At 55.0% G+C, this 25236-nt stretch overlaps 9 protein-coding genes across 9 annotated transcripts; 3 read left to right on the top strand and 6 right to left on the bottom strand.

Annotated features, from left to right (window-relative positions):
- Positions 1-2458: 2458 nt before the first annotated feature.
- On the bottom strand, positions 2459-2799 carry DICSQDRAFT_144218 (uncharacterized protein; the record flags this gene model as incomplete). The annotated part of the gene is made up of 3 exons (XM_007362167.1): positions 2459-2569; positions 2640-2684; positions 2740-2799. 3 exons carry the CDS (start codon positions 2797-2799, stop codon positions 2459-2461), a joined length of 216 nt encoding a protein of 71 aa, XP_007362229.1.
- A 186-nt stretch (positions 2800-2985) lies between these two features.
- DICSQDRAFT_152741 (uncharacterized protein) lies at positions 2986-5610 on the top strand (the record flags this gene model as incomplete). The annotated part of the gene is made up of 4 exons (XM_007362168.1): positions 2986-3078; positions 3446-3785; positions 4107-4849; positions 4919-5610. 4 exons carry the CDS (start codon positions 2986-2988, stop codon positions 5105-5107), a joined length of 1365 nt encoding a protein of 454 aa, XP_007362230.1. The 3' UTR covers positions 5108-5610.
- Positions 5611-7160: 1550 nt separating this feature from the next.
- DICSQDRAFT_22350 (HET-domain-containing protein) lies at positions 7161-7958 on the top strand (the record flags this gene model as incomplete). The annotated part of the gene is made up of 1 exon (XM_007362169.1): positions 7161-7958. A coding segment is annotated over one exon (798 nt), but the record flags the coding sequence as incomplete, so codon positions are not given.
- Positions 7959-10276: 2318 nt separating this feature from the next.
- DICSQDRAFT_152742 (uncharacterized protein) lies at positions 10277-14452 on the bottom strand (the record flags this gene model as incomplete). The annotated part of the gene is made up of 7 exons (XM_007362170.1): positions 10277-10521; positions 10574-10761; positions 10820-10988; positions 11039-13055; positions 13144-13268; positions 13323-13460; positions 13523-14452. 7 exons carry the CDS (start codon positions 14450-14452, stop codon positions 10321-10323), a joined length of 3768 nt encoding a protein of 1255 aa, XP_007362232.1. The 3' UTR covers positions 10277-10320.
- A 2906-nt stretch (positions 14453-17358) lies between these two features.
- On the bottom strand, positions 17359-18027 carry DICSQDRAFT_50430 (HET-domain-containing protein; the record flags this gene model as incomplete). Its single annotated transcript, XM_007362171.1, is given in 2 exon segments — positions 17359-17895; positions 17911-18027. The coding sequence occupies 2 exon segments, from the start codon at positions 18025-18027 to the stop codon at positions 17359-17361; spliced, it is 654 nt and encodes a 217-aa protein (XP_007362233.1).
- Positions 18028-19239: 1212 nt separating this feature from the next.
- On the bottom strand, positions 19240-19993 carry DICSQDRAFT_152743 (uncharacterized protein). Its single transcript, XM_007362172.1, has 4 exons — positions 19825-19993; positions 19672-19757; positions 19309-19595; positions 19240-19253 (listed from the first exon to the last, which is right to left on the bottom strand). Exons 1-3 carry the CDS (start codon positions 19949-19951, stop codon positions 19341-19343), a joined length of 468 nt encoding a protein of 155 aa, XP_007362234.1. The 5' UTR covers positions 19952-19993; the 3' UTR covers positions 19240-19253; positions 19309-19340.
- A 986-nt stretch (positions 19994-20979) lies between these two features.
- DICSQDRAFT_166602 (uncharacterized protein) lies at positions 20980-21614 on the bottom strand (the record flags this gene model as incomplete). Its single annotated transcript, XM_007362173.1, has 3 exons — positions 20980-21231; positions 21288-21382; positions 21449-21614. The coding sequence occupies 3 exons, from the start codon at positions 21612-21614 to the stop codon at positions 20980-20982; spliced, it is 513 nt and encodes a 170-aa protein (XP_007362235.1).
- An 878-nt stretch (positions 21615-22492) lies between these two features.
- Positions 22493-22818, top strand: DICSQDRAFT_166603 (uncharacterized protein; the record flags this gene model as incomplete). Its single annotated transcript, XM_007362174.1, has 2 exons — positions 22493-22645; positions 22717-22818. 2 exons carry the CDS (start codon positions 22493-22495, stop codon positions 22816-22818), a joined length of 255 nt encoding a protein of 84 aa, XP_007362236.1.
- A 1119-nt stretch (positions 22819-23937) lies between these two features.
- On the bottom strand, positions 23938-24529 carry DICSQDRAFT_166604 (uncharacterized protein; the record flags this gene model as incomplete). The annotated part of the gene is made up of 3 exons (XM_007362175.1): positions 23938-24119; positions 24202-24315; positions 24388-24529. 3 exons carry the CDS (start codon positions 24527-24529, stop codon positions 23938-23940), a joined length of 438 nt encoding a protein of 145 aa, XP_007362237.1.
- Between the last annotated feature and the right edge of the window lie 707 nt (positions 24530-25236).

Genomic DNA, 25236 nt, shown 5'->3' on the forward strand with positions numbered 1-25236 from the left:
GTCTTGACCAACAGTATCGCTCATTGATCACCAAGGTCTTGCAAACCAGTGTCGCTATCTTTTTTCCTTGTATCCCGGAACGTAAAAGGATGTTTCTGTTGAACTTGGACTTATCCGGACCGGACTACACGAGGCTATGCGTCTCCTAGCGCTTAGCTGTAGTCACTTACGTAGTATGTTACCATATTTGGGACTCTCTGCTCGTGTACTATAGCTATGCTTCCGGACTCTTCTGGTCATGTCTAGGACAATCCGTACTACTCCAGAACGGTCTAGACAGGTCTATGCCTTACTCATCTCTTACTCATCCTATGGTGCGATACGTTGCAATTCTTTCACCATCGTATTATTCATTGCACTATGGTACATGTGACTAACCACTCTTCGATTAGTCATGGACACTTCTCTGTAGTATATAAGGACTTCAGATTGTGTCCTCCCTCTTCAGTCTTTCCTTACTGACTGAAGATCTTGCTTCGACTCTAGTCGGATCTAATCTTTGTCTTCACAGCCCCAAGTTTATCAGTTTCTGCATTTCCGGCGGTGAATTGAGAAATTGCGCAAGAAGCGCTGGAGGGCAAGAGGTAGGGCAGCCTGCTGAGTGACAGAATGTCTTGTCTCTCCATTTGGAAGATGACCCCTAGCATATTCTATGTTGTCCAGATTGCCGTTGCACTCTCAAAGAAACAATATGGACGTTCCCTGAGCGAAAATTCAGCCTCTGGGCGCCTGATCTGCCCAATCCGGACAACATCATGCCGCCAGATGGCCTGATCTATAGTCCGGCCAAATTTGAGCACAAATCCGGAAGGCCTGGTCGAATCCGGACAGATTTGGCTCCCGGAAAGGCCTGATCCTTCGGACATTTATGGCAAGATTTTGGAAAATCGGATCATTCCTCTGAGTGAATAACCGGGGGTCCTCTTACCGAGGGGTCGGAGACCTTACCCCAAAAATGGATCTAAGATCGAGGAGCAAGCTGTCAGCGGAAGGAACCTGATTCCGAGCTTGGCCAGGTATCCGCGCCTCCGCTGACGGAATTTCTAGGGATGAGCTGTCGAAACCAGCTAGCCACAACGAGTTACCCCACAAAGGATACTCAGCATGTCGCTGCGGTCATAGTGAAGCCAGCGCGCTTCGACTCAGACGCGTCAATTTGCATCTACACCCCGAATCGGAGCGTTGGTAGTCAGGAAGACGCGCGCATTCCAGTTCCCATATTACCGAACCACGGCCGCATCGTGGTCAGTGATGCTGAGTTTCGTGCAGACCGAGCGAGGAGCCCTAAGTGCCTCCTCGTCATGAATGCGGGTTGAGGCTTGAGCCACTTGGTTCTACGGGGACCGTAGAGTGTTGTCGTTTCTACTTTGGTCATGAACACCTGATGGCCAAAGAGGCGTCGACGCGAGTCAAGGATCACGGTACGTCAACCGAAATGACCGTTCCGAGAGTGTACCGATGGGGTCAGCAGCTGCGATTGGCATGGCATGATTCGACGTACCCGTATCCCGGACATACTGTCGGTCATCCAGCTCCACGTCCATGTGTCTCCTGAAGTCAAGAGTCGCTGCCAGCCATGTTTCCAACATGAACACGAATCGTGCTATGAAGGTATCGCCGCCACCGCATAGAAGGTGTCTCACCGGGCATCAGCGTTCCACAAGATGCACACGTCAGAAGCGCAGACATGATGACGCATGCAAACGTCGCTGACAAGATAGGCGGCGAAGCGTTACTGCAGAAGAGCGGATTTATGTTCTGAACAGTCGCGAGTCCTACGCAAGATGCACGGAGAGAAGCATCCGCCCACCGCGGGCATGACCGCAATTCCCAGGAATTCGAAGCATGCCATATCAGGAGCTAGGAACCGGGGCTTGATGCGAATTGTTCTGTGCGGCATAGCCCTTACACACCTCCAGGACGCTTGGGCACTGATCACAGCAGCGAAGATCCTGAGATGCAGGTTTGCCAACTCACGAGAATTGAAGATGGCGACGGATCTGATTGCGAGACTACTTCCACGCCACTCGACCATTGTAAGAGCCACCACCTCAGGTACACCGGCGATATGAAGGATTCACGTGGGAAGCTGACCTATGCATGGGCAAACAGGCGTGTCGTCGCCCAATAGAGCAACTCACCTGTTCTCCACCTCGCGTCAATCTCATTTCACCACATCCTGCCGGCGCTGTTGACGCAGCTTGTGAACGAATGGCAAAAGGAGGGACGCTCAGCTTCCACGCCTGCCTGCGAACGCCTTGTGGCGCTCGCGATTTGTGGAGTGGGAGATGCGATATATGTGGGAGCAACTGCGGAATTGCCTGCGGAATGCGAATGCCGGTATAGCTACAGTAGCAAGACGTCTTCAAGAGACGGAGCCCAAGCGGAACATATGGGGAAAAGCGAGAGACGGAGGTTTCGTGTAATTACGAGACCTAGATTGAGCGCGGACGTCAGATTACTCCGCAGCTGCGGTGCGAGTGGCTTCGAGGTTATATTGCACGTTCTTGCGGTACTTGGTGACGAGGTCGGCGGCGGTCTTTACGTGCGTATCCGCCTGGATGATCTCCTGTAGAAGGAGGTAACGCGTCAGCTAAGAGGAAATAGAGTCAAACACCGCAATGAGATGAAGAACACGCCTCGAGACAACGGTTGAGTTCGAGAATGGCTTCCGTGCATTTATCCTACGGAAGAGAGATCAGAATAGGCCGCATGCTGGGTATATAGTGGGGAACGTACAGCGTTCTTGATGATGCGCTGGATGAGAACGTTCTGGCGCTCGGCATGGGGGTTCTCCATGTCGCAGACTACTACTAAGCGTCGGGATCGCGTTGTACGCGTCGACTGTGGCGGGCGCAGCTGAACAACGTGCCCTTAGCGGGCGTCTACTGCGCGCCCTGATCTAGGGCGCATCCATATATGGATGAAACTGTCAGAAGGCGATCGCGAACAGGGGCGCTCCGCAAAAGGCATTGCTCCCCTCGAATGCTCCACTTGGTCGACAGTGCCAGCTTGCGACGCCCATCGCTCAAGCCGCGAGCGCAACAGATGATTGGGAACCATGCCTGGCACAAGGCGGTATGTGGGATTATAGATGGGCGGGTTGTTAGCAACAACGAGGGCACTTCGCCCAAGTGGAGCAATTGACGTCACCGATAGATGAGGGTGCACACCTTGCGCGACAATCGCTCGCGGGATTTCCATGATTTCTTGTTCGCCGCCGACCCTCGAAATGTTCCCGGCTGCGCTTACCTTTCCCTCCTCTCCGACCCCGACCCCATCCTTCCCTCCAGCGACCGCCATGGTCGCCCTCTTCAAGACGGATTCCGTGCCCTACCGACCACTCTTCGCCGCCCCACGCTCGCTTTCTACAAAATTCCTTACTCTCCTATCCATCTTCTCCGTATTTTGTCTTGCTCCTTACCTCCTGCCCTCACATATCAAGCCCGACTTCCCCTCATTCCGTATACCAACAGGTCGCACACGCGGAACCTGTCCACCACGCTCATGGGCTGCAGGCCAGTGGGTTCCTAAGCCACCCCCGACGAACAGGACCGACTTCACGAAGCCGCAAGACGCATACGAGTTCCTTGGCTTCCAAGGCTGCGCTAGCTCTCGCGAGCACTGGTGGCATCTCGCCGCTGACAACGAGAAACTGTACGACCGGTTTCCCGGAGTCGCATCATGGGACTGGGCGACCCCGTCTGACTGTGAGGTTCGGCCGCTGAACCCGTCGGCGATCGTCAGGGACCTTGTCGAGCAAGGCGGTTGGCTCCTCATTGGTGGTGAGTATCACGCCTTCTGTGTCCTGACCACCTGGTGCTCTGTGCACCCGGCGGGAGTACGATCTTGCGTGCCTGTCACGTTCCGATGGAGGCGTCGTGCATACACTCGTCCGTCGAGGTAGCTCTACACTCGCACTGTCTGTCATGTGTGAGATCATGCAAGCTCACGGCCAGAGCGGTGACGACGTTTACCCCATTGCATCGACTCGAACATGCGATGTCGTTTCATGACTGTCCAGCGCGTTCTGTACCGCCGCTACCATGCACGCCTGAGCCGATCAGAACTAAATATAGGCTGACACCTTGTCTTGGCGCATCTAGATTCGGTGACTGAGAATCACTTCTTCTCGCTGTCGTGTCTCCTTTACCCGCACGTCCGTGCAACGCCGGACTACAACGAGAACCCGTACTATGACCGCGGCTATCCGCAGAATCTTTATCTGGAGCCATCGTCTCCTCTCGTACACTCAATCAAATTTCCGCGTGGCTTCGACATCGAGAAGACGCCGCTCGTCACTTTCCGCCGGATAGACCTCCTTCTCGAGCAGCCGCAGCTCGACCACATCTACCACTCGCTACACCCGGACTCGCAGTATGTCTCCGCGAACCAGAGCATCTTCAGCGACGAGGCGACCTGGAACACGTCCCCGCAAGAGTATGCCAAGATCTTCACGTCCCCGCTTCCTGAAGGCAACTACGGGACGATGATCGTCAGCACCGGTGGACACTGGACGACGACGCTCTTCAGCGGGCTGAAGGACGAGAGCATGTTCAAGGACGGCATTCAGAACGTCATCGACTTCTTTGGCGAGGCGATGGAGGTATGGGCTCGGGAGGTGCAGAGCCTGCTAGACGACGCCCAGGAGGAGGAGTGGAGGAAGTTGAGGAACAAGATCGGGCGCCTTACCGGAGGCTCTAAGCGCTCTCGACAGGTCGTCGTACGCGCGTACCTCCCCGGCCACGAAGACTGCCACAACTACAGGGCTCCCATCGAGACGTATAGCAAGGGCCGCTGGGGTTGGTACAACTGGAACCAAATCGATCTGTACAACGATGCGTTCGAGGTGAGTTTTTTGTCCCCACATTCGGATATAGTCCAGCACTCTGACATCGTGCGTATCATCAACCCGCAGGCGGTCCTGGAGTCGCGCAAGTTCCCCGACATCCACTTCCTCCCTATCGACAGACCGGCACTGCTCCGACCGGACGCCCATTCGGCGGGTGACTGTCTGCACATCATGTCCGGTGCGGGCGTGCTCGAGGGCTGGACGCACTACATCTGGCACTACGTCACTCGCGAACTCCCAGGGCGCATCCGGTAATGCACTCGGTTCCGTGCGCGACCGTCCCGCGTGCTTGCCCATGGGGACGGCATGGGGGACGCATGTTTCTGACGTCAACGCTCAGTCGTCGAAATCGACCTTCGATATGGAATCGCGTGTCGGGTCCGACGAGTATACGCGACGCCACCCATACATTCGCTTTCTGCCTACCCCAGAAACTCGACTTACACCATGCGAACGTTGTCCGTTCGTTCACATCATCGCGAGTCGTCGCATGCTAGTGCTCATGGCCCCACGTCATCCTATTCCTCCATCTCCAACAGTTGCATATACTTACGCATACCCCCATCTACTCCTTCCCCCGCTTTCGCGAACATTACTACACCTCCCACGTCATCTTGGATCCCCTCTCTACCACGCCGTTCGAGCACAGTTTGCCTTGCATCCATTCCCATTCCAGCGGCCGACATCCTACTTCGTGCGCTATCCCTAAATTGCTCTGTCCCCACTACATCACCTGCTCCATCTACCACAAGACCTCCTACCACTCATACACTATCGCGCAACAATCAAAGATGCCAGTGCTTTCGGACATCATGTCGTTATCTGTAGGGTACCGTGCCGCCGTTTAGACGCCTGCTTCGTAATCTTCCGATCCTTCCTCGACTTCTGCATTGTGCCTTTCTTTTGCTCTCGTTCCACCACTCTGCTCCCGCGCTTCGGGTGCGCAATAAGACCTGGAAGCACTGTGACACCTGGGATTGTAAATTCATAGCATCGAACACCTTTCAATCTTCTGGGTGCATAAAGTTTAGTAGCCTGTGCACGACTCTGTTTCGCACTGCCGTTTGCGAAGTATTGAGGCGTTGCACTAACCCCAATGTGTCAAGGCCATGGAGAGAGCTTACCTGGCGGGTGAATGGAGTGGCGCGGATCGTTTAGCTTTCGGGCTTCAGGAGCCAGGTGTGTTATGTTCCGACCTCATCGCTATGATTTACAGCGTTGAACTCTACCAGGTCCGGTACTACGACAGTCGGAGTGGACACCGATGATGGCTGGAAGTCAGGACGTGGATATTGCGCGGCTTCACCAGTACAAGACTGCAATGTCAAATTGGATTTCGATGCCGGTATGTGGATGCGTTCTGAAGGGGTAAAGTGAGTTCGATGCTGTGAGATCATATGGTATGGAAGCTAGCCTAAGACGCGCCGCCCACAGGAAGCTCCTGGAGCGATCGTTCCTTTGTTCTCAACCTGTGCAAACCGCCCGACGAGTGCGGGTTTCTTCAGACCGGTCCCATCGCAAATGTTAGCTCCCATACCCTCACGTCAGTGTCGACCACGGTTGACGTCTGCACGGGATGCCACCTCCCGGTATTCTGATTCTTTTCGGGCAGGTCTTGCATCTTCGTGTTCGGTGCTTGGGTTTGTGACAGCGCACCGAAGACATCCGACCCTCGCCGGGATCGCAATACATCTGCTTCATCGTGCCGTCTCGTCTGAGTGAATTTTCTATTTCGACTTCACCGTACATGCACTCAAAAATTGTGACGCTCCTATGGTGCATTTATGGATTTATCACGCAGTGCTCGAAAACCAGTAAATGCCTCGCCGGTCAGAACGGTCCATCTGTCTCAACTTCGACGCTTCGTGAGAAGCGTCGAGGCCACCAGTTCTATTATTACCTACCAGGCGAGATATAACTCCGTATCATGAAGGGTTTAGCGGTTAGATGCGGCGATAACGTGGTACGCATCTAATGACATTACTAACACGCGTCCGCAGAGCTTTGACAGCCTGGAAGGTAGCAGTTAGTATAGGATCCACGAAACACGCATACATATATTCCTTGCTTCGACATCTAGCACCTGCCAGGGACCCTCTACTTCACATCCTGTGAGCGGGGCTGCTGTTAATTTCACAACCCACTCTGATACATTCTCCTTTCGTGCCAGTTTCCAGCGACTCGCTACCTTACGCGTCAGCCGGACTCCAGACCCTTCGGTGTTACACACACGGCTCACTATGTCTCGTGAGTAACCTCATTGCGTAACATTGCCCTACTGACCACTTGTGCACCATCAGAAATTAGATTGCTCAATACCCGTACGGGGAAATTCGAGACTTTCACCGACCCGCAGACAGTCGATTATGCCATCCTCTCTCACGTATGGACCAAGGAGACATCAGGTCGACTCGCCGAGCAGGACCACCAGGACATCATTCGTCTCCAGCAACAATCATCCGATCCCAATTCGAGCATCCTCGTTAACGAGAGACTTTCTCCGAAGATACGACAGGCTTGCGAGCTCGCAAAGGCGGACGGTTACGAGTGGATCTGGATCGACTCCTGCTGCATCGACAAAGTGAGCAGCACCGAGCTGTCTCGGTCGATCAACTCCATGTACGACTGGTATCGCTACGCCTCGATTTGCTACGCCCACCTTGCCGATGTCGACGATGGCGATGCGGCGGCGACCGATGCTCCCGATCGACCTTCTGAAGCTCAGATTGTTCGGTTCCGCCAGAGTGCATGGTTCACTCGCGGCTGGACGCTCCAGGAGCTCATCGCGCCCTCTATGGTCGTCTTTCTATCCAAGAACTGGCGACGGATAGGCACAAAACACACGCTGGCTGCGGTCATAGAGGACGTGACCTCCGTCGATCGTCAGGTTCTACGGGGCCAGAGACCTCTATCAGATGTCTGCGTCGCTCAAAGGATGGCATGGGCCTGGAACCGGAGGACGACGATGGAGGAAGACAAGGCTTATTGTCTTGTAGGTATCTTCGGAGTACAGCTGGCGCCGATGTACGGAGAAGGCCACAATGCGTTCGTGCGGCTTCAGGAGGAGATCCTCAAACACATACCAGATCAGACCATCTTTGCTTGGGGTGACACTATGGAGTTGCGCGACTTGCGCAGTGCCCTCAGAGCAGGGGAACTTCCTCGCGCGTTCCCCCGCCAACACCTCGTCCCCCAGTCTGATTCTCCCCCGCTGTCAGATTCCTATCTGTTCGCATCATCCCCACAGAAGTTTTTGAGAGCTTCTGCCGGCCTCGCATTGCAGTCACTCTCACCTGATCTGGGGGCAGGCAACGCCGAATACACCATCACCCCCTATGGCATCCGGGCTACATTCCCTCTCATGCCCGTGGATCCTGACCACGAGGACGACTCCAGGACGTCCGAGTACTTTCTAGCTCTTCTCGGCTGCCGGGACCAATTGAAGGGTCGCAGTGTAGCACTTCTTCTCCGGAAGTTGAACAACGCGTTCATCCCGGCGTCGAGCCGCTCAGTCGGAGTCAAGTTCGACTCGGTCACGGCGAAGGAGACAACCTATATCCGTCTTGTACTCTTGGACGAGGCCGAAGCTCGGATTGGGCAGAAAGCGCTCTCAAGCATCATCTACGTCCCGTATCGCGCTACCCATACCACACAACAAATCGCAGATGACGCCCACTTCGAGACAGCACTACACTTCTCCCGTACACCCATCGAGATCACTATCCCATCGTGGTGTCGGAATCTTCTAGAGCGCCAAGGGTACAAGATCATACAAGACAACCGATACCACGGTGATACTTCTGTTACAGGATATCATGCTATCACGCTCGAGTCGCGGTCACAACAATCAGAAAATGTGAACCTGCAGCTTGGACATTGCTCGAAATGTGATGAGAAGGCGTTACGGGCGACGGTATCAGGCGACCCTTTGAAGGCCAACCATGCCAGGAGGTCCGCAGCCTCTTCAGATCGCGGATGCGCACAGGAGCATCTCAGATCTTGGCACACCTACGATCGCGCTGTCTCGAAGGTCTTCAACGTCCCCACCCCTTTTCTTGCCGATCGGTGTGTACAATTGACACTGCGCCTCAAAGATCGTTTCGGGAGCGTGTTGGGGCGCTACACTCTGGAGATCGAGATTTTGGACCTCGATCATCTCGGAAAGAAGAGTAGTCCACAGGCGAAGAGGAGTCAGTCTGGCATGGTCATTGGTGCACCGTATGGCATGGACCGTGTAGGCGGGCGTTCGCGTTCAGCTGACGGCACTGAAAGGAAGTTGGTTCCGGACGACCCACACTTCAGCGTAGGAGGCCCCTACACCACCGATAACATCCCAAGGCCGGCACCCCGCTACCTGACCAGGAGGTAAAGGTCTACTTACTTCTTTGCACATATCCATGCTCATAGAAGATCAGTTCTACAGCCCGATACCAGGATACACTCAGCAAATCCATTGTCCAACAACATAGACCTGTCGAAGAATCCGCTCCGACCCCGGGCCGAGCACCAAACAGGTATGTATACGTTGCTATGCTAGCATTGTAGCACCGTCAGGTCGTCGAACACATCGTTTACACCCAGATTGTACACAACGCCCCTTCCGCCGGCATCTCATTCCACGAGTCTTCCTGAGCAAGACTTCGGTGTAACAACGAAAGGATACCCTCGTCAGCAGCTCCAGTACCAATCACCCCATTCTGAGCTTTTCCCGAACCAGCCAGCCTCGTCTCATGAGGATATTGAAGGTCTTGTAATCCCTCGAAGATCTAGTCCAGTTTCTGCGGAGCTAGATATGGATAAGCCAGACTCTGAACCCAGGTCGAGCAAGAAACATGGAGCGCCGGCCGCTACCTTATACAGACCAATTGCACTACATGTGCAGCCTGCTCCATTGGCGGTTCAGACACCACCCATCGAATTTACTGCTCGAGGGACTGAACTCAACGTTACTGCGAACGTTGTCGACGAGGCTATGGGGGGCACTGCGAGGACAAATGCGGAAAGGGCGGACCCTACTTCGGCCAATGTCAGCGACACCACCACGGCGCAACTTCTTAAGGAGGTCTTTTCGAGGATTTTCGGAAGGAAGAAGAAGGGTAACCGTTAGCGACTAATTCTGGTCAGTCTCGTAGTGTTTTGCAAAACTAACGTTGACTCTTCACTGACACCATGGTTTATCCGGCAGCACGCAACCTCACATTAGATGTGGTCGCGCTAATTCACCTTGCTTTCTTGCATCCATCCTCCAACGGCTGTCTCAGGTGAAGAGCCGAGGTCGGCGCCCTGCTGTTATCGTGATGTCATATGTCGCAATGTTGCATCATAAGAAGTTGGTTTGCTGTTGACTGTCATCGACTTATCGCCCAGCTGCAAGGAGCCTCATTTCTTGAGTCTGAACGTGAACGATCAACAATGATTGGACTCGTGACAGCTACATATCGGTGGTACGAATAACACAGGCCGAGAAATTACCAGGAGGCGGGGACCTGAAACGCGGTATCATCCCAGTCGATTCGTTGCCTCAGAGCACTGGTGAGAATCAATTCTTGTGTATAAATCTTGTGATGTTGTGCGAGAGGCCGCCAGATCGACACGTCTTCGGGACAGGATATGACGAAACGGTTGCCATGCCCAGCCAGGATGCGAACAGTTGGTGTTTGTGTCGACACCTAAGCAAGCGAGTCAGAACAAGCATTTGTGCGGTCATGGCTACGAGCGAACCTGTCCGCCATTTGCTGTGACGACGTTCTTCAACAGCTTGGTCTCAACTGATACCTTAGGTGTGATGTAGAAGGTGATTCCTCTGAAGAGCTTTCCCGCGTTCTGCTTCGCCCGCTTGAGTGCGTCGTCTAGGCTGAAGCTGTACTTGTTCTCCGTGGTCTCGTCCTTGATGGCGTAATCCGCCTCAGCTGCATCACAGCCTATCAGCTCTACATGCAGTTCGACTATCGAAGACACTAAACTTACGTAGCAACTTCTTGTTTGCAGCAGACATAACCGCCCACTTCTCACTGAGGACATACGGAGCAACAGCCATCGCACACAGAAATTTCTCCGTTCGGACGACACTCTTCACGAGTAGATGTGTGCACTCTGTAGGCTTCGTAACAATCTTCACGCCCAACTTCGTCAACGCCTGGTAGAGAATGATATGAGCTTCGTAGGTGTCAAGGTTTGTTCACTTACCCTCAAGACGTCTTCAGAGAGCGTGAGCTGTGTCGTCATGACCCGTACGTCTTTCGTCGCCGCTGCTTCATTATTCGTTGTAGTGGACGTTCCAGGTTCCTTTGCTGGAGGGCTCTCCTCCAACCCAGCAGCCGCAGATTTCCTCCCCGCTTTCTTCTTGCCCTTCGCAGCCCCTTTCGCAGCATCTTCGACCTCATTCGGCTTCTGCTTCTTTCTCTCGGGCATCTCATCATCGTCCTCCTCGCTCCTTACGCCTTCCGACCCGATCGACCGCCTCTTCTTCCCCCCTCTAGCAGGCGCAGGCGTTTTGGCGGAATCCTTCGCGTCAGCGGTACCCTCGCGCGAAGCACGCACAGCGCCCCTCTTCATCTCCTTCTGGAACGAGACCACGTCGGGCATGATCACGTCGTGCAGCTTCCGCGTCGCTTTCGTCGCAGCGGACCGTTTCGACGGCGTCCGCGTCATCTTCTCCGGGCTCGCAAGCGTCGACGTCGATGCACGGCTCGGGCCCGCCTCCGCGTTCTCGATTGAGGACGACTTACGCCCTGCCTTGGTCGCCGCAGGCGGTGGAGGTTCAGATCGTCCGGACTCAGAGGGTGCAGCCGCACGTGTAGGTTTCTTCGTCTTGCCTCCGCGAGCAGGTGCTGCGTCCTCGTCCTCGTCTGCGGGAGCACTCTTCGCAGTCTTCTTCGAAGGTCCAACTTTCTGCGGGCTCACCTTTCCGCTCTGCCTAGCCGGGGAACCATACACCTCCGCGACAGTAGGCACGAGAACAGAGTCGAGCCGCTGAGGTGTTCGACCGACCTTCGTCGGGGAAGTCGCCCCCGCGCGAGCCTTGCCCTTCCCGTTGGGGAGCAGGTCGCCGAGCACGGAGCGTATGTCCTCTTCTGTGGACTCCGACTCCGAGTCGCTGCTCAGCTCGAGAAGCTTGTGTTTCTTCGACTGCGCTGCGGGCTGCTCCTTCGCTTTCGCCTTCTCCTTGCCCTTTGCGGCGCGTGTGTTGACCGGTTTCCTAGCCTCCTGCTTCTTCGCCATTGCCCTTGTCTTTGCCACAGGTAACTGGTCATCACTCGACTCCTCCGCCGTCGCGACGTCCTCGTCGGCAGGCGCAGCCTTCCATCGCGTACTCTGTGGTTTTTTGACTGGCGACGGCGACTCCGTCTGCGCGTCATCGTCGCGCTCGCGCTGAACACGCTTCGCCTTCGCGCTCCCGTATGTCTTCGCGTGGCGCTTCACAGGGGATGGCGTCGTCACCGCATCGCGCGGGGGCGTGACGTCCTCGGCATCCTCGTCCGGCTCAGCCTCGTCGTCGGTCTTGCGCGGGGTATATCGCCGCACGAGCTTCCTCTTCGCAGGGACCTTGGTATCAGCCTCCTTCTCGGGCGCTGGGCGCTTCGTCGGGGGGTCTTGCTTCGTGACTGGGGACTGGCTCGGGCCAGCTCCTGCGTCCTCTTCTTCATCCCCGTCGATGTCCATCTCGTCACGAGCCTGCCGGCGCCCTTTGGGCTTCAGATCCGAGAAGGACGCGTCGACGTCCATCTGCGCGCCCACGCTGACCTCGCCCTCGTTCTCGTCCATCGCGACGGCCTCCTCGACCTCGCCCGCGCTTTGCGCCGTCCCGTGTAGGACCCCTCCCTCTCCCTCCTCGTCATTGTCCTGCTCAGCGCGCCGCTTCTTCTTGACCTTCGCCGGACTCGCGCTCGCGCTCTTGCTCTTCCGCCGACTTCTCCTCGGGGTCGCCCCCTGCTCTCCGGCCTCTTCGTGCATCTCGACATCCTCATCTGTTCCTGCCTCTGGGGCGCGCTGCATGTCCTCGAGCTGGCCGGGCTCCCAAGAGATGCGGCCGATGCCGCGTTCAGCGAGGACGGTGGAGAAGTCGACTCCTGGGGGGAAGACGATGTACTTTTCGCGGGCGGGGGTGAGGCGGCGCCACTGGACGAAGCAGTCCTCGACCCAGGTGTGATTGACGATCGGGATTGACCATGATGTTGCTTTGTCCGTCTTTGTTCCATGTAGACTGTGTGTGGATTCAAGTCGGACAAGAGGAGAGAGCAATTACGTGAGATAGAGGGTGAGAAGAACGGAATATGAGGTACGAGACGTACTACGCTGCGACGACGATGGTGTTGTGCTCGGCGGACATGGACGCAGTGAACTCACCACCCATGAGCGTGATGAGCTTTTTGAGGTACTCGCGATCCTTGCCCGTGTAGTTCGTTACGGTAACGACCTAACACTTGATCAATATTCAATGCGAGGACTTTTCATGGAAGTGCGACCCCACCTCCTTGTCGAAGCCGTCTGCAGGTTTGTCAGGAATGGGGTAGTGTAGGAGCTGATCAGCGGGTCGGGTGAGCGTGCCTGTCGCGCGCACGTACCACAACCACGCTAGGGTGCCGATTGTCTTCTTCTGCTGATATGCCTGCACGCACACGACGGGTCATGAGCGCGACTTCTACAGTGTAGAAGATTGGCGATACTCACTTTCGCGTACGCAGCCCCAGTTCTGTACCGCGTGACAAAGATGTCCGCTTCGTCTATCTTCGCAACCTCCTCTTGCGCCCGATCCGCTGCCTTCACCGACTTTGGCGAGGACAGCTCGACGACTTCGCCACCCTGGCGTCGAATGTCGGCGTAGAGAGCCTTCCTCTGGTGCTCCGACAGGTCGAGCGACAACCCAAGCAGCAGTTTCTTCCCTTTCCAGACGTTCCGCGACGCAGGGCGCACCTTCCTTTGTTCGTCGTTCGACATTGACGCGGTCTCGTAGAGCATCATACGCTCCGAGGGAGGCTCGTAGTCCTCGTCCTCCTGCGTCGTCCGTCCCTCAGGTCTTTGTTGGAAGACGCGCGGTTCTGGCCATTCATAGTGACGCGTTGGGAGGTCCCGGATACCTAGACGCACCGTGTCGTCGAACCAGTGTGGGACAAGGACGCGTACGCCCGTCTGTTCGCGGTAGTGCATCGCAGTCTCGTACTTTGCGCTCCCGGGGGCGAGAGCAAAGAGGTGGGTGACATCACGGGTGAGAGCGGTGCGCCACTGCCCACCGAGGGCTGTCACTGCAGCAGAAATAAGTTCGCAGTCGGATTTGGAGAGGTCCGTCGCGGCAGCGACCACGCCAGAGAAGAGGAATGCGGGGTCGGCGTAGTAGTACTCAGGGTCCTGAGTCGAATCCAGGACGGCTGAGCGTTCTACCCAGAAGGGGGTGACGGTATGTGCTGGGGAGTCTTCGGGGAGAGACTCGACAAACTCTTCGAGGGGTAAAGAGGTGGTGATGAAGTGGGTTAGCCTAGGATCTGCGACGGGGACTGGGGTGCCGCCGCGGACGTCGAGAACCTCGCTGAGCTGGTCGCGTTTCTCGAGAGGGATTGTCTCAGAAATGTAGTAGTATACACCATCAAAAATAGTCTTGGGCATGCTAGGAGGATACGCAAAGATAGTCGGGTGGAGGAGGATGAGAGGAGGGCGGCGGTCGCGCCCAAAGTATCGAGTCGGTCGTCGATCGAGGGTGGCAGCGCGTCTCTGCGGACACGGTCGCGTCGACCACGTGCCGGTGCAACCTCAGCCTAACGGAGCCCCACGAGCTCCCTTTCCTTCATTCACTTCCTCTTTGTCGTCTAACACCTTGCGGTGTGAGGTCCTGGCTTTTCAAGCTTGCTATGTCTCACAAAACTGTCACGGAATCTGCATACCGCTCGCTCAAGACAGACAGCTGATGAGTTCTGATTCAACTTCTTGGTCCAAGGACTACGCGCCATTCATCTGCGACCACCTAGCAAAACGGCTAAGTCGCACTAACCTCTGATACGGTGAGTACTACTATCTACATGAATGCCACCACTGGACATCCTCTAGTCGCGTACAAGTCTGAGCTTGAACTCAATCCTGGGCAAAAAGCGCTTCTTCCGCTTCTTCGTCTCCGCTGGTGCGTTTGCTGTTGGGTCAGCGTTCAGCCCTTGCGCGGCTGGTCGCGAAATTGAAGTTGCACCGGGACTTTCAGCGACGACGGGACCTGCAGACGATAAGCTAGGGGGCGCAGGCTCCGCGCCAGGAGCAAGAGCAGGAGCAGGCGGTACTGCACGCCCAGCGGCATGCGAGGCTGCGGAGGCTGGAAGAGGAGGACGTTGCGTGAGCGTCCGCTCCGCTTCCATATTCTCATCCTGTTCAAAAGCACTCGGGTATCCCGTTGGCTGTCCAGTGCGGCCATGAAGGGCGATCTGCGGGGCTACGACGTCAGCTGGAAAACCATTCGGTTCCTGTCGTGCCTCCGGGACTCCCATAGCCTTGCCGTCTTCATAACTTCCGGATAGCCCTAGCACCTCTGGTGGACTCCTATACGAGTACGCTGGCCTCGTAGCAACCTCTTCTGGATGAGGGTGATAGCTATTCGCTTGACTTCCGATCGGGGAAGGGCTGTGCGTGCGCATCATATTCAGATTCGCATAAGGCCCATCATGGTCCTGCCTATGAGCCTCGGCCTGGTATATCCCACCGTGTTGGATGGCACGATGCTCGCCTACATGGCTTGTAGGTGCTTGCCACGCTCCTCGACCATCGTTGAGATAGTGGGACTGCCACAATTCCAGCTGCGTATGGAGCCTCCGGGTGCTCGACCGTTGGGTGTACCGCGGACAGGTCATTCGGCCGGTGGAATCCCTTTCCAGGCTGTACGTACGTTGTAGTTTGCAGCCTATGCCTGCAAGTATCCACATAAGGGTGATTCAATGCAGACGCTATATCACATGCGTACGTACCGCTGCGGCGTACGAACAGTCGGCGCTTGAGAACCCTACCGACCAGGAGGAGATGTTTGTTCTGCGGTCCCAGCAGCATTGTAGGTGCTTAGAATACCTGGCCCCGCGGTAGTGAACTGCCTGGATGGTACGGGCATAGCTGGTTGTGGCCGTCGCTGATACAATTCTGGGTCCGCATAAGATCAGAAACCCACCAGCGTACGCATGACATCTCCGCACAGATATGCTTACCTGTGTTCATTTGAAGGTCGTCGAATGCGACAGCTCGATGAGTGTTAGTGTTCATACGAGGGCGTTGCAATGTGCTCTGAGAGTAGTCGGCGGAGTATTCACCCTGAGCGTTGTACAGCGTCGAACCAGAAGCTCTCTCGAATGTGGAATTGTGCGAACAGTCCCGTTTCCGGTAAAGCGCGTGAGGTATCCTGGGAACGTCAGGCGCAGACCGCACAAGTTGTGTTGATTGCGACTGGTCACTCTGAGCGCTCGGACTCGGCGTGTCAGACATCAGGTTGCTCTGCGGAGCAAGGGTGTCGGGAATGGGGCAGATGTCCGCCCCAGGGTCGAGATGGAGCACCTCGACGTCCAGCACGTACGACCGCTCCGACGGCCTCCCAGGGTTCTCGAGGCTGAGCGTGAGCCGAAGATGTCGGGAGGCAGAGCTCTTCGGAGGTAACTTGAAGGCCGTCCACGCCATGCCGTCGCAGCATTCCCAGTTGCTGACATGCGTCTTCCTGCAGGATGTCTCGGGCGGAGAGGGCGCAGTCGGGTGAATCCTGGCCCGTAGGTAACCTTGCGACGACGTGTCGCAGTCAGTGCAGTATCCGAAGTCGATCTCGATGACATCCTGGCCGCAATGGAGCAAGAACTTGTTCGATCTTCCTGCAGCCAGAGATGGTTCGATGCGGTACCCATTCTTCGTCAGGAGGGTTGGGCACCAGCGAGAAAGGGTTATGTTCACCACTTCCTTCGGCCGCATAAGGTACAGCGAGCTGTCGTGCGACAACTCCTGCTATATCAGGGGCAGGGAGTGTTGTACGTATACCTTGCGGTCCGCGAGGATTCTGGTGCGGCACGCTGAGATCTGCTCTTGAGACAGGACAGCTAGACGGTAGTAGCGGTCGCCGATCTCTGACGCCATTAGGTTGGGTCTGCTCAGTCGGAACTGGGCTTGGAAGGGCAAGCAGAAGCCGACATGCATGATCGACTCGGAATTGGATGGAGGGCTACGTGGGCGGCGGAGTATGAGCGCGAGCAGACGGCCTTCCTTATCCTGACAAGCGAGGAAAGCAAGATGGAGCTCTTCTCCCTCGCTCCCATACTCAGAGAAAGGGAGCGTGGGGAGCGTCATGTGCATCCCGTACGAGGTGATGGCGTAACGCGGATACTCGACGTCCACGCCGAGTCTCTCTGATAGTTGTGCACGTGAGATAGTGGAGAGAGATATCGATGGGGCCCTTGAATGCCTTGGGAGATGTCGCGAGGAGGTATGGCCAGGATCGACCACGTATGTCAACGTCGCTGAGGGGCCGGGGGAGGCAACCAGTGCAGTGGCGCTAGGAGATGGCTCACTCAGCGAGAGGGAGTCACGGCGCTGACCCCATGCGAAGATGCTCTGTCCTCGACCTTCGTCGTGACCCGATCGGACGCCCATGACATACGCTCTGCGACGGAGGCGTCGGAAAGCTTTCGTCGGCCTCGCAGAATCTGAGTATCGATGGAGGTGACATCGTGAATGTCTTTCGCCAGGCTGTGCTTGGTCCCGATCACAGCCCAGGTCTTGGAAAGAAATAGTACGGTGTTCGGAGCCAGGAGTTCCTGAAGTGTCCAGCCACGCTTGAACCACTCAGCGCGGCGGAATTGAGAGTTCGTTATGTGGGGATTGTCTCCGTCTTCGACATCCCAGAGGTGAGCGTAGCATACCTCTGCGCACCGATACCACCGATACATCGAATTGAGAGCTTCGGACAGCTCCGCGCTACTTGTCTTATCGATGCAACACGAGTCTATCCAGATGTACTGGAATTCATGCTGCCGCGCAACCTCGCATGCTTTCCGGATCTTGGGGGAGAGAATCTTGTTGAACTCCGAGTCTTCCTGATCAAGCCGCTAGATTTCGAGGACTTTCTGGAGCGTTTGCTCTCCATCCTTGGCCCAGACGTGGGATAGAATAGCGTAGCGGACCTCGTGTGGATCGTCAAACCACTTGAATTGTAAGGTACTCGTATCGAGGAGGCGCATATTGAGCTTGTGAGATGACGTTTCATCACCCATGAGTTCGCACGTATGCATTGAATGAAACGGATGGAAAACATATAGCAACAGGATGGAACGAATATATGGAATCTTCGCAACCGCGATGAGTCTCTGCTGGTGACTGCTGGGATTGAATTGCGAAAGCGACTCCGTCAGCCTCAGAATGAATACTCATGCAGAGGTGTAACCGTTTAAGTATCGACGTAAAATTGTCTTAGTGTCTTAGGCCACTGGTAGAGGAGGATGGGTTGGATACGTTGTGCAGCCGCCACATCCTGGACGTATATAGCATCGGAGCCTGAGACCATGTGGCCGGAACCAGTTCTGTGCGTCAACAACATAAGGGCAGGCACCTTCGGTGGACAATGGCAGTTACCATGCGCCCACAATTCTCTGAATTCCAACCAATGCGAGCGGTGATGAAAACAGCATATTCGGCTTCTATCATTCTCATGCATGAGGTATGCACGAGGGCATGGGAAGCGTGGCGCTAGGAGAACCACACGGGACTAGTTCCTCTGCCTTTACAGAAACGTGAGCGGTGATAGGCAGTGTTTGTACCGGCACCTATCCACTGCAGGGCCTACACTGCCAATTTACTCCGAAGCGCTGACGCGCGGCTTGCGAGTCGTTATCGTGCGTGGCGTGTCTTGATGCTACTGAGGCGGCGCAATACTGGTTTACCTTATATTCATGGTGTGAGTAGGAGCGGGCACTGAGAGCTCTACCACGTATGTGAAGGTGAGGGTCATTCTGGCCGATGGAGTAGTAGACTCTCCGGAGTCTGCAATTCCGACTCCGTACTAGGAGTCTTGTCCTGACGTCCCTGCAGTTCAACCGTCAGCGTCTCAGGAATCCTATCCTCTTCCCAGATGTCATAGCCACGGCCAATTCCAATGCAATTTTCATGGGCCTGCCCAAATGTATAGGCGGGAATATGGCCAGCCGTCTCATGCATGCGCAGCTGATAGGAGAACTCCTCGAGAGCGCCGTAATCAAGTATGGGGATTCGCATCGGAACAGAGAGGAATGGGGCTCGAAGACTGGAGGGTAGGAGAACTGGCAAGGGACAGAATGAGAGGGCTCAGCTAGACTGGGCGGAGTCACACCGCGTCGTCGTCATGTAGATCTGCATTGAGATAGTACATGAACACGTTCGAGACTACACCGTCCATGTATTCATATTTTTGCCCTTCTGTGACATGTGAGGTCTGTTCTTTGTTAAGCTTCTGGAGTATATCATTCCCTGACTGACTTTAGACGCACCTCGAGAACACTATACTTTGAGCAGCAGCTCCTCAGATGGAGCTACTTGCCTTCGGATCCTCATAGGACACATGAATGCTGACCAGATTTTGGACCATGTCCGCCCATCCTACAGACCCGAGAAGGACAGGGCCTACATCAGACTTTCCATGAATCGAGTGAAAGATGCCATAAAAGAGGGAGCGTCCCGCAAATGCAGATTTCTCAAAGGCTCGATCAATCTCCGATTGAGAAAAAATACCCGGCCGGTCCCAGATGGTGAATGTGTAGACTGTCTGCTTGAAACCCTTGTAACCGCGTTCAGCATGATTTTCAGGATATACGACTGGTCGGATGGAACACCGGACGGTGGAAGAGACATACCATGTATCCGATGTCGCTTAAACCTTTCCTGCCGACGGCGAACTTGGTCTTCTTGCAGTACACCATAAACTGAGGCACAGGCCACTCTACGCTTGCAATACGTATACATGAGGGAGCCACATAATTGTGTAGGAGTCGTAAAGCGCAACTTACCGACTACTTGTAGAAGTCCTGGCTCATTCGCGCTCGCAGTCGCTCCCGTATAGGATGGAAGTTCCAGCGAGTTGGGAACCGTCTCGTCTTCAGTCGCCTGCTTGAGCTGACTGTCTTTCTCCGACATCTTGTAGAATGAGAGGATGAAACAACCTCACGGAGAGAATCGATGATTCGTCACCGTGGAGCTACCCCGCGTTAGTACCCCGTGGGCGGCTTACCTCCAAAGCACGTGCGCACGGTCTTTACCGACAACAAACCAAAGCTAGAAAGCTAGAATATGACAGGGCCTAGAAACAAGCAACAAACGTAGATACAATCACGGGATGGCAGCGCGGAGCTAGATGAACAGCGATCTCAAATCAGATAGTCATTGGAGGATGGATGAAGCTCACAAACTCTAGAGCATCGTAGGCTTGTACTCAGTATGACTTTCCGTCGACATCTTTCCCGTTCATGTGACAGAGAGTGTCGAAGATAACAGCATCGAAAAAGCACCCTTCGCCGTCGTAGTGCGAGTTCTCGAATGCCACACCTGGTTCTGAAAGGACCCAAACGAAAGAGACAATCATAGCTACTCTGACTCGATAAATTTTTTGTTCGGCAACAGGAAAATGCTCACTGACGCTATCCGGTCTCCTCAGTCGCACCCTTGGTGAATGCAAGATTACAAGCGCCCAAGAGTGTAAGGATGCACGACAGACGAGATAGGAAGGAGCAGTGATGGTGGCGCAACAGCGCGGTTAGTCCCAATAAGGTAGCGCCCCCTGGCGCTACTTACCGTAGTCACTCGCTTGCCATCTGCTACTCTTTCTGCGGGCAGCGGCAGGGCACAAGAACGTTCATATCAATTACTGTAAACTCTACATCCATGACACGCCAAAATAGATCACTAATTGGGCCTTCTGCGGAGAATATTGTGCGGGATTCCGAACGGTGGACTAAAGGCTGACTCGTCTAATCGCCGGAGTCCGACGTGTCACCGTAGGCCGACCGTAGGTCCAGGCGGGATCCGAGGCACGTCCAGGCTGAGTGATATTAATCTTGCATGCACAATTCTCAATGTCACGACTTAATCAGCAGCAGTGTCCCACAATATGATGAGGCAAGAGCATGTAACGTCTTTCTCATGATCATAGCGGCGTGACTGATGTCCTAATACTTATCGTCCCCCGTCTTCTCGTAGTACAATTCTATTTTCACAATGTTTGTCATCATTTGCGCCCAGCCCACCTCACTCAGAGGAACGGGGCCCAGGTCGTCCTCCCCGTGTATGTGATAGAATGTGCCCAGAAGAGAGGCCTCCTTCGAGAACTGGGACTGGTTGAAGTGGATTGCAGGGTTGTATGTGTCGTACACCCTCTTCGGTTTCCATAGAAAGCTCTTGTGTATCCACTCTAGAAGTCCCTATTGGGCGTGTTTAGCCGAAATTGCACTGGAGTGTGAAGGAGTGGGCTACGTACCCTGTGCCCCATTTCCGCGATGGCTTGTCTCCCGCACGCATATTCGACGTCACCAATAAAGACCATGATGTGAGGTACAGGCCATGTTATACGAGCTAGCACGATACACCATGTGCTATGTCAAAGACAATAGGATGATAGCTAGCAAAGCACACACTCACCGATGAAGTCAGGGCGAAACGTCTTGCCAGCGAAACCCTTCTGTTCCGCGGTGTGCGAAAGCTGGAGCGCGACGGTCGCAGTTTCTGCATTCGGGGACTGGTCACCTAGCGTGGACTTTTCTTGGTCGATAGTCTGGTCCTGCGTCTGTTTCTGTTCGTCGAGCATCCTTGTTCAGTGTGGTCGTCGACTCCTAGGTTGCAGAGACGGATGATAGAGTCGCCCAGAAGAGCGCCCCTCGCGGTCGTATGCTTCGTGGCCGCAGCACCGAACGCCGGATGCTACAAGTCGGTAACTTACTTTCCTTATCTGAAATAGTGACTGCATCAGCAAAACCAGCAACTAATGGTCTGGCATGGTCACGGCGCCCGAAACCGGCCTACCCTGTCCGGAATCCGCAAGCGCTGCCTGAAACTGGCCAACTTCCGTCTCGCCTGACGGATTCTGGCCGTTGAGCATCTGCGCGGATGAATCCTGGCAATGGTAGATAGGCATACATCTTGCCCTGCTGATTCTGATCATTGACTTGTTATTGCTATCCGTTGCACCACAGCCGCCTCCCTCTCTCTCGAGCGCGCTCCCGATCATCCTCCTCTCCGCCTCCGCGCGTGCCGCCTCCAGGTCTCTGCGCTCCTCCTGCTTGTGCGTCATGCGCCAGGATTTTTGAGCGCGGATGTACACCTCTTCCTCACCGCTCCAGTCATGAGCGATACGGGGCGAAGGAGGACACATGGGCACACTGCGTTTTGCTTGCGACTCTCACTGACCCCACCGTGGAGAGCGCCGAGGTGTCAATCGACAGCCGCAGTACTGTCTGCCTCAAATGGTGATGTTCCCTTCATGATCCTCACCCTTCTAAGCTTCTATATTGACTCTCAACAAATCACTCAAGCCTGCTCATCGATGACACAGTCTATACTTGCAACAAATCCAACAGCCTGTCATCCTGCCAACCCTGCCCTGAAGTGTCGCTCTCAAAACCCCTTACCTCTCGGCTGTACTCCTTCAAGTCCATCTTTACCCGGCTCAACCACGAGCGTGCGCCCATGAAGCTCTCCACCCACCGCAACTTCGTGTTCACGCTTCACGGCGTTGTCTACCTCCGCTACAACTCCTTCGCCACTCCCCACGATCTCAAGAAGCAGGTCTGCGCATACAACCCCACCCGCTTCGAGATCGGCCTCGTCTACTTCGCACGCGTATGTGCCTTCCTGCTTTTGCCAGCCATCATGCACATCTCACTCCAAACCCCGCCTGCAACCCCATTAAGAAGACAGTCCGCTCAGTCGCCTTCGCCCCGCAGCTCCGCGAGCTCATCATCAACATGGGTATGTTTGACTGCGTCACCGCTGACATCTGCTGCCGCTGCTAACAATTCATCATGGCCGCCGTCCACTTCCTCCTTGCTCTCGCCCTCTCTGTGCGTCGAATTGTCTCACTTCATTCCCGTGTTCTGCAGGGTGTGTGACTCAAGATTTCTGTGCGAGGGCGTTGTTCTCCACGTCAGCCACTGCGTAAGTTCTTCGTTGGCCCGGTGCTACTAACCCTAACCTCGCCGAGTTCTGCGAGTAGTAATCTAGACATCTTTCATGTATAGTAGTCTGTGTTAAATTATCATTTATCATCGAAAGTACAAACTCCGATTGTGTTGTAATTTGTTGGCCAGCTGTCTTCGCCAACATGATCAATGACCGTTCCGTAGTTTGAACTTGGGCAGCCATGGCAGGAATTGCACCAAGCATTGGTCATCTATGTTCATTGACTTAGTCAAGAATGTGCAATATCGGCCAGAGTTCTACCGCGGTACGGTACGCGAAGACCATACACTCTGCTAGAAGTGACAAGCATTGTCCAGGCGCCCAGTCACCTCTGGCCATGCCCGGTGATTCCTCGCGGTTCTCTACCAGATTCCGTCATCCCTTGGTCATACCTTGCGAATCTGGCCGGTAATGCGGAACCTGCACATGCCCGACCATACCTTACACCTTTTTGCTGATGTGGGTTCAGACGACAGTCGTAAGCGCAGTGGCGGAAGCAAAGACGAGTAGTTCACAAAAGGACTCAGTCCGATACATAACACGCGATTGAGCGTATGGCCACCTGTAGCTGTAAGTGATCTGCTTTACCTTCCGATTTTCGAAGCTAGACTGTGTCACACTTGTCTCATCGCGGGCACCACCGGTACTACGCTACGTCGAACATCAGAGCCTGATAGTCAGTGGTCATTCCGTTTTGAGCGCCCTGAATGTCTTCCTCCGACGTATTGTAGAATGAGAGTACGGAGAGAACTCAGAGGTGTATAATACGATGATTCGCCGCTGCAGGTCAAGTTTGATCACGACAGGGTCTGATATGTACGACGGTCGAGAAACACGTCTTGAACATGAGATTAGCTATAGTGTAGTGATACAACGTTGTGATAAATGTCAGTGAAGAGCGACCATTTGAAAGCACATGAACTCACGGACTGAACGAGACGATCGGCAGGCTCTCACCCTTCATGGTAGACAAGCTCAATCCTCACGACGTTCTGGATCATCTCTGACCATCCGAGGCTACCAAGCATGACGGGGCCCCAGTCGTCCTTCCCGGTCGTGTGGTAGAAAGTCCCGAAGAGAACCGCATTCCGGGCGAAGGAAGACCCCTCGTAGTGCGAGTTATCGAACGCAACGCCTGGCTCCGGAGGGCTCCAAACGAATGAGACGAACAGCCACTTCATAAAATCCTAGAATCATGGGCTTAATTCTCTGTGTACGAAGGCAGATCTTGGTACGACTTGCCTGCTTGGTCATCTGGGCGATAGCGTCCCTTCCCCACGCGATCTTGATTTCGCGGTAATACACCATGACGTGGGGTACTGGCCAGTGGCCTGTAACAGATACTGAGACGACAATTATAGCTGTGAGCGAGGATTATGCCTCGACAAGAGGAAAGCGCGCACCCACACTGTCCGGTCTCCTCAGTCGCACTCTGGGTGAATCCATAGCCGGTGGTGCTACGGCGGGTGTGACGGGAGACGGCAAATCCTGAGGTAAGGCGACTACGGTGACCGGCCGCTCGGTGGCCGGCTGCTCTTGGGACATGCTGGGCTGTTTAGCTGGCAATTGAGAGAGCAGAAGGTATGTGGGGAGGTAGAGTGACGTGGCGCAGTAACCCCCGCGGTCGCGTCAGGGGACGACGAGAGCTTGTACGTCGTCGTCAAGAGCCATGAAGACTCGGGTGCGGCATGACGTTCATGCGCATGCGCATTGCCTATGGGGAGCTCTTCACCCTCGTCTGTGCACGGGAATCAGCCACGAGGTACTCCAGTCACAGCACGACGTTTGCCGAACTCCCGAAGCAAGCTCAAAAAGGGAGTAGATCATATAAACACCATCCTGCAGCAGGGTGCAATACAGGAGTTCTCGAGCCACAGATTGGATCGACCAAATCTGCAACCAGGAGATCGTCCGGTCGGCAGTGGTATCGCGAAGAACTGCGCCGGAAACGGGAGATCCTGTCAAGGTACGCAAGGCGTAGTCAAGACGACGCTCCAAATTCGAGAGCAAAGCGTCGATTGTCCAGCAAGCCCTGGAGTGGCACCAAGCGTTGAATAGAGTTGGCAGAAGGAACAAAGCGGTCGAGGCGCACTGGCAGGGCCGTGGATGGGAGACTCCGATCAGACTCCGCCGGAAAGTGCCACCGTAGGAGTCCGTAAGTCGCGGAGCGGTGGCTAGGCCTTCAGCAGCCGTCTTCGTCGCTTGGTCTTGTACAACACGTTCAGGATCTGTGGGTGGTTGGGTACACCCCT

Source organism: Dichomitus squalens (assembly GCF_000275845.1).
Source record: "Dichomitus squalens LYAD-421 SS1 unplaced genomic scaffold DICSQscaffold_3, whole genome shotgun sequence".
Lineage (NCBI taxonomy): Eukaryota > Fungi > Basidiomycota > Agaricomycetes > Polyporales > Polyporaceae > Dichomitus > Dichomitus squalens.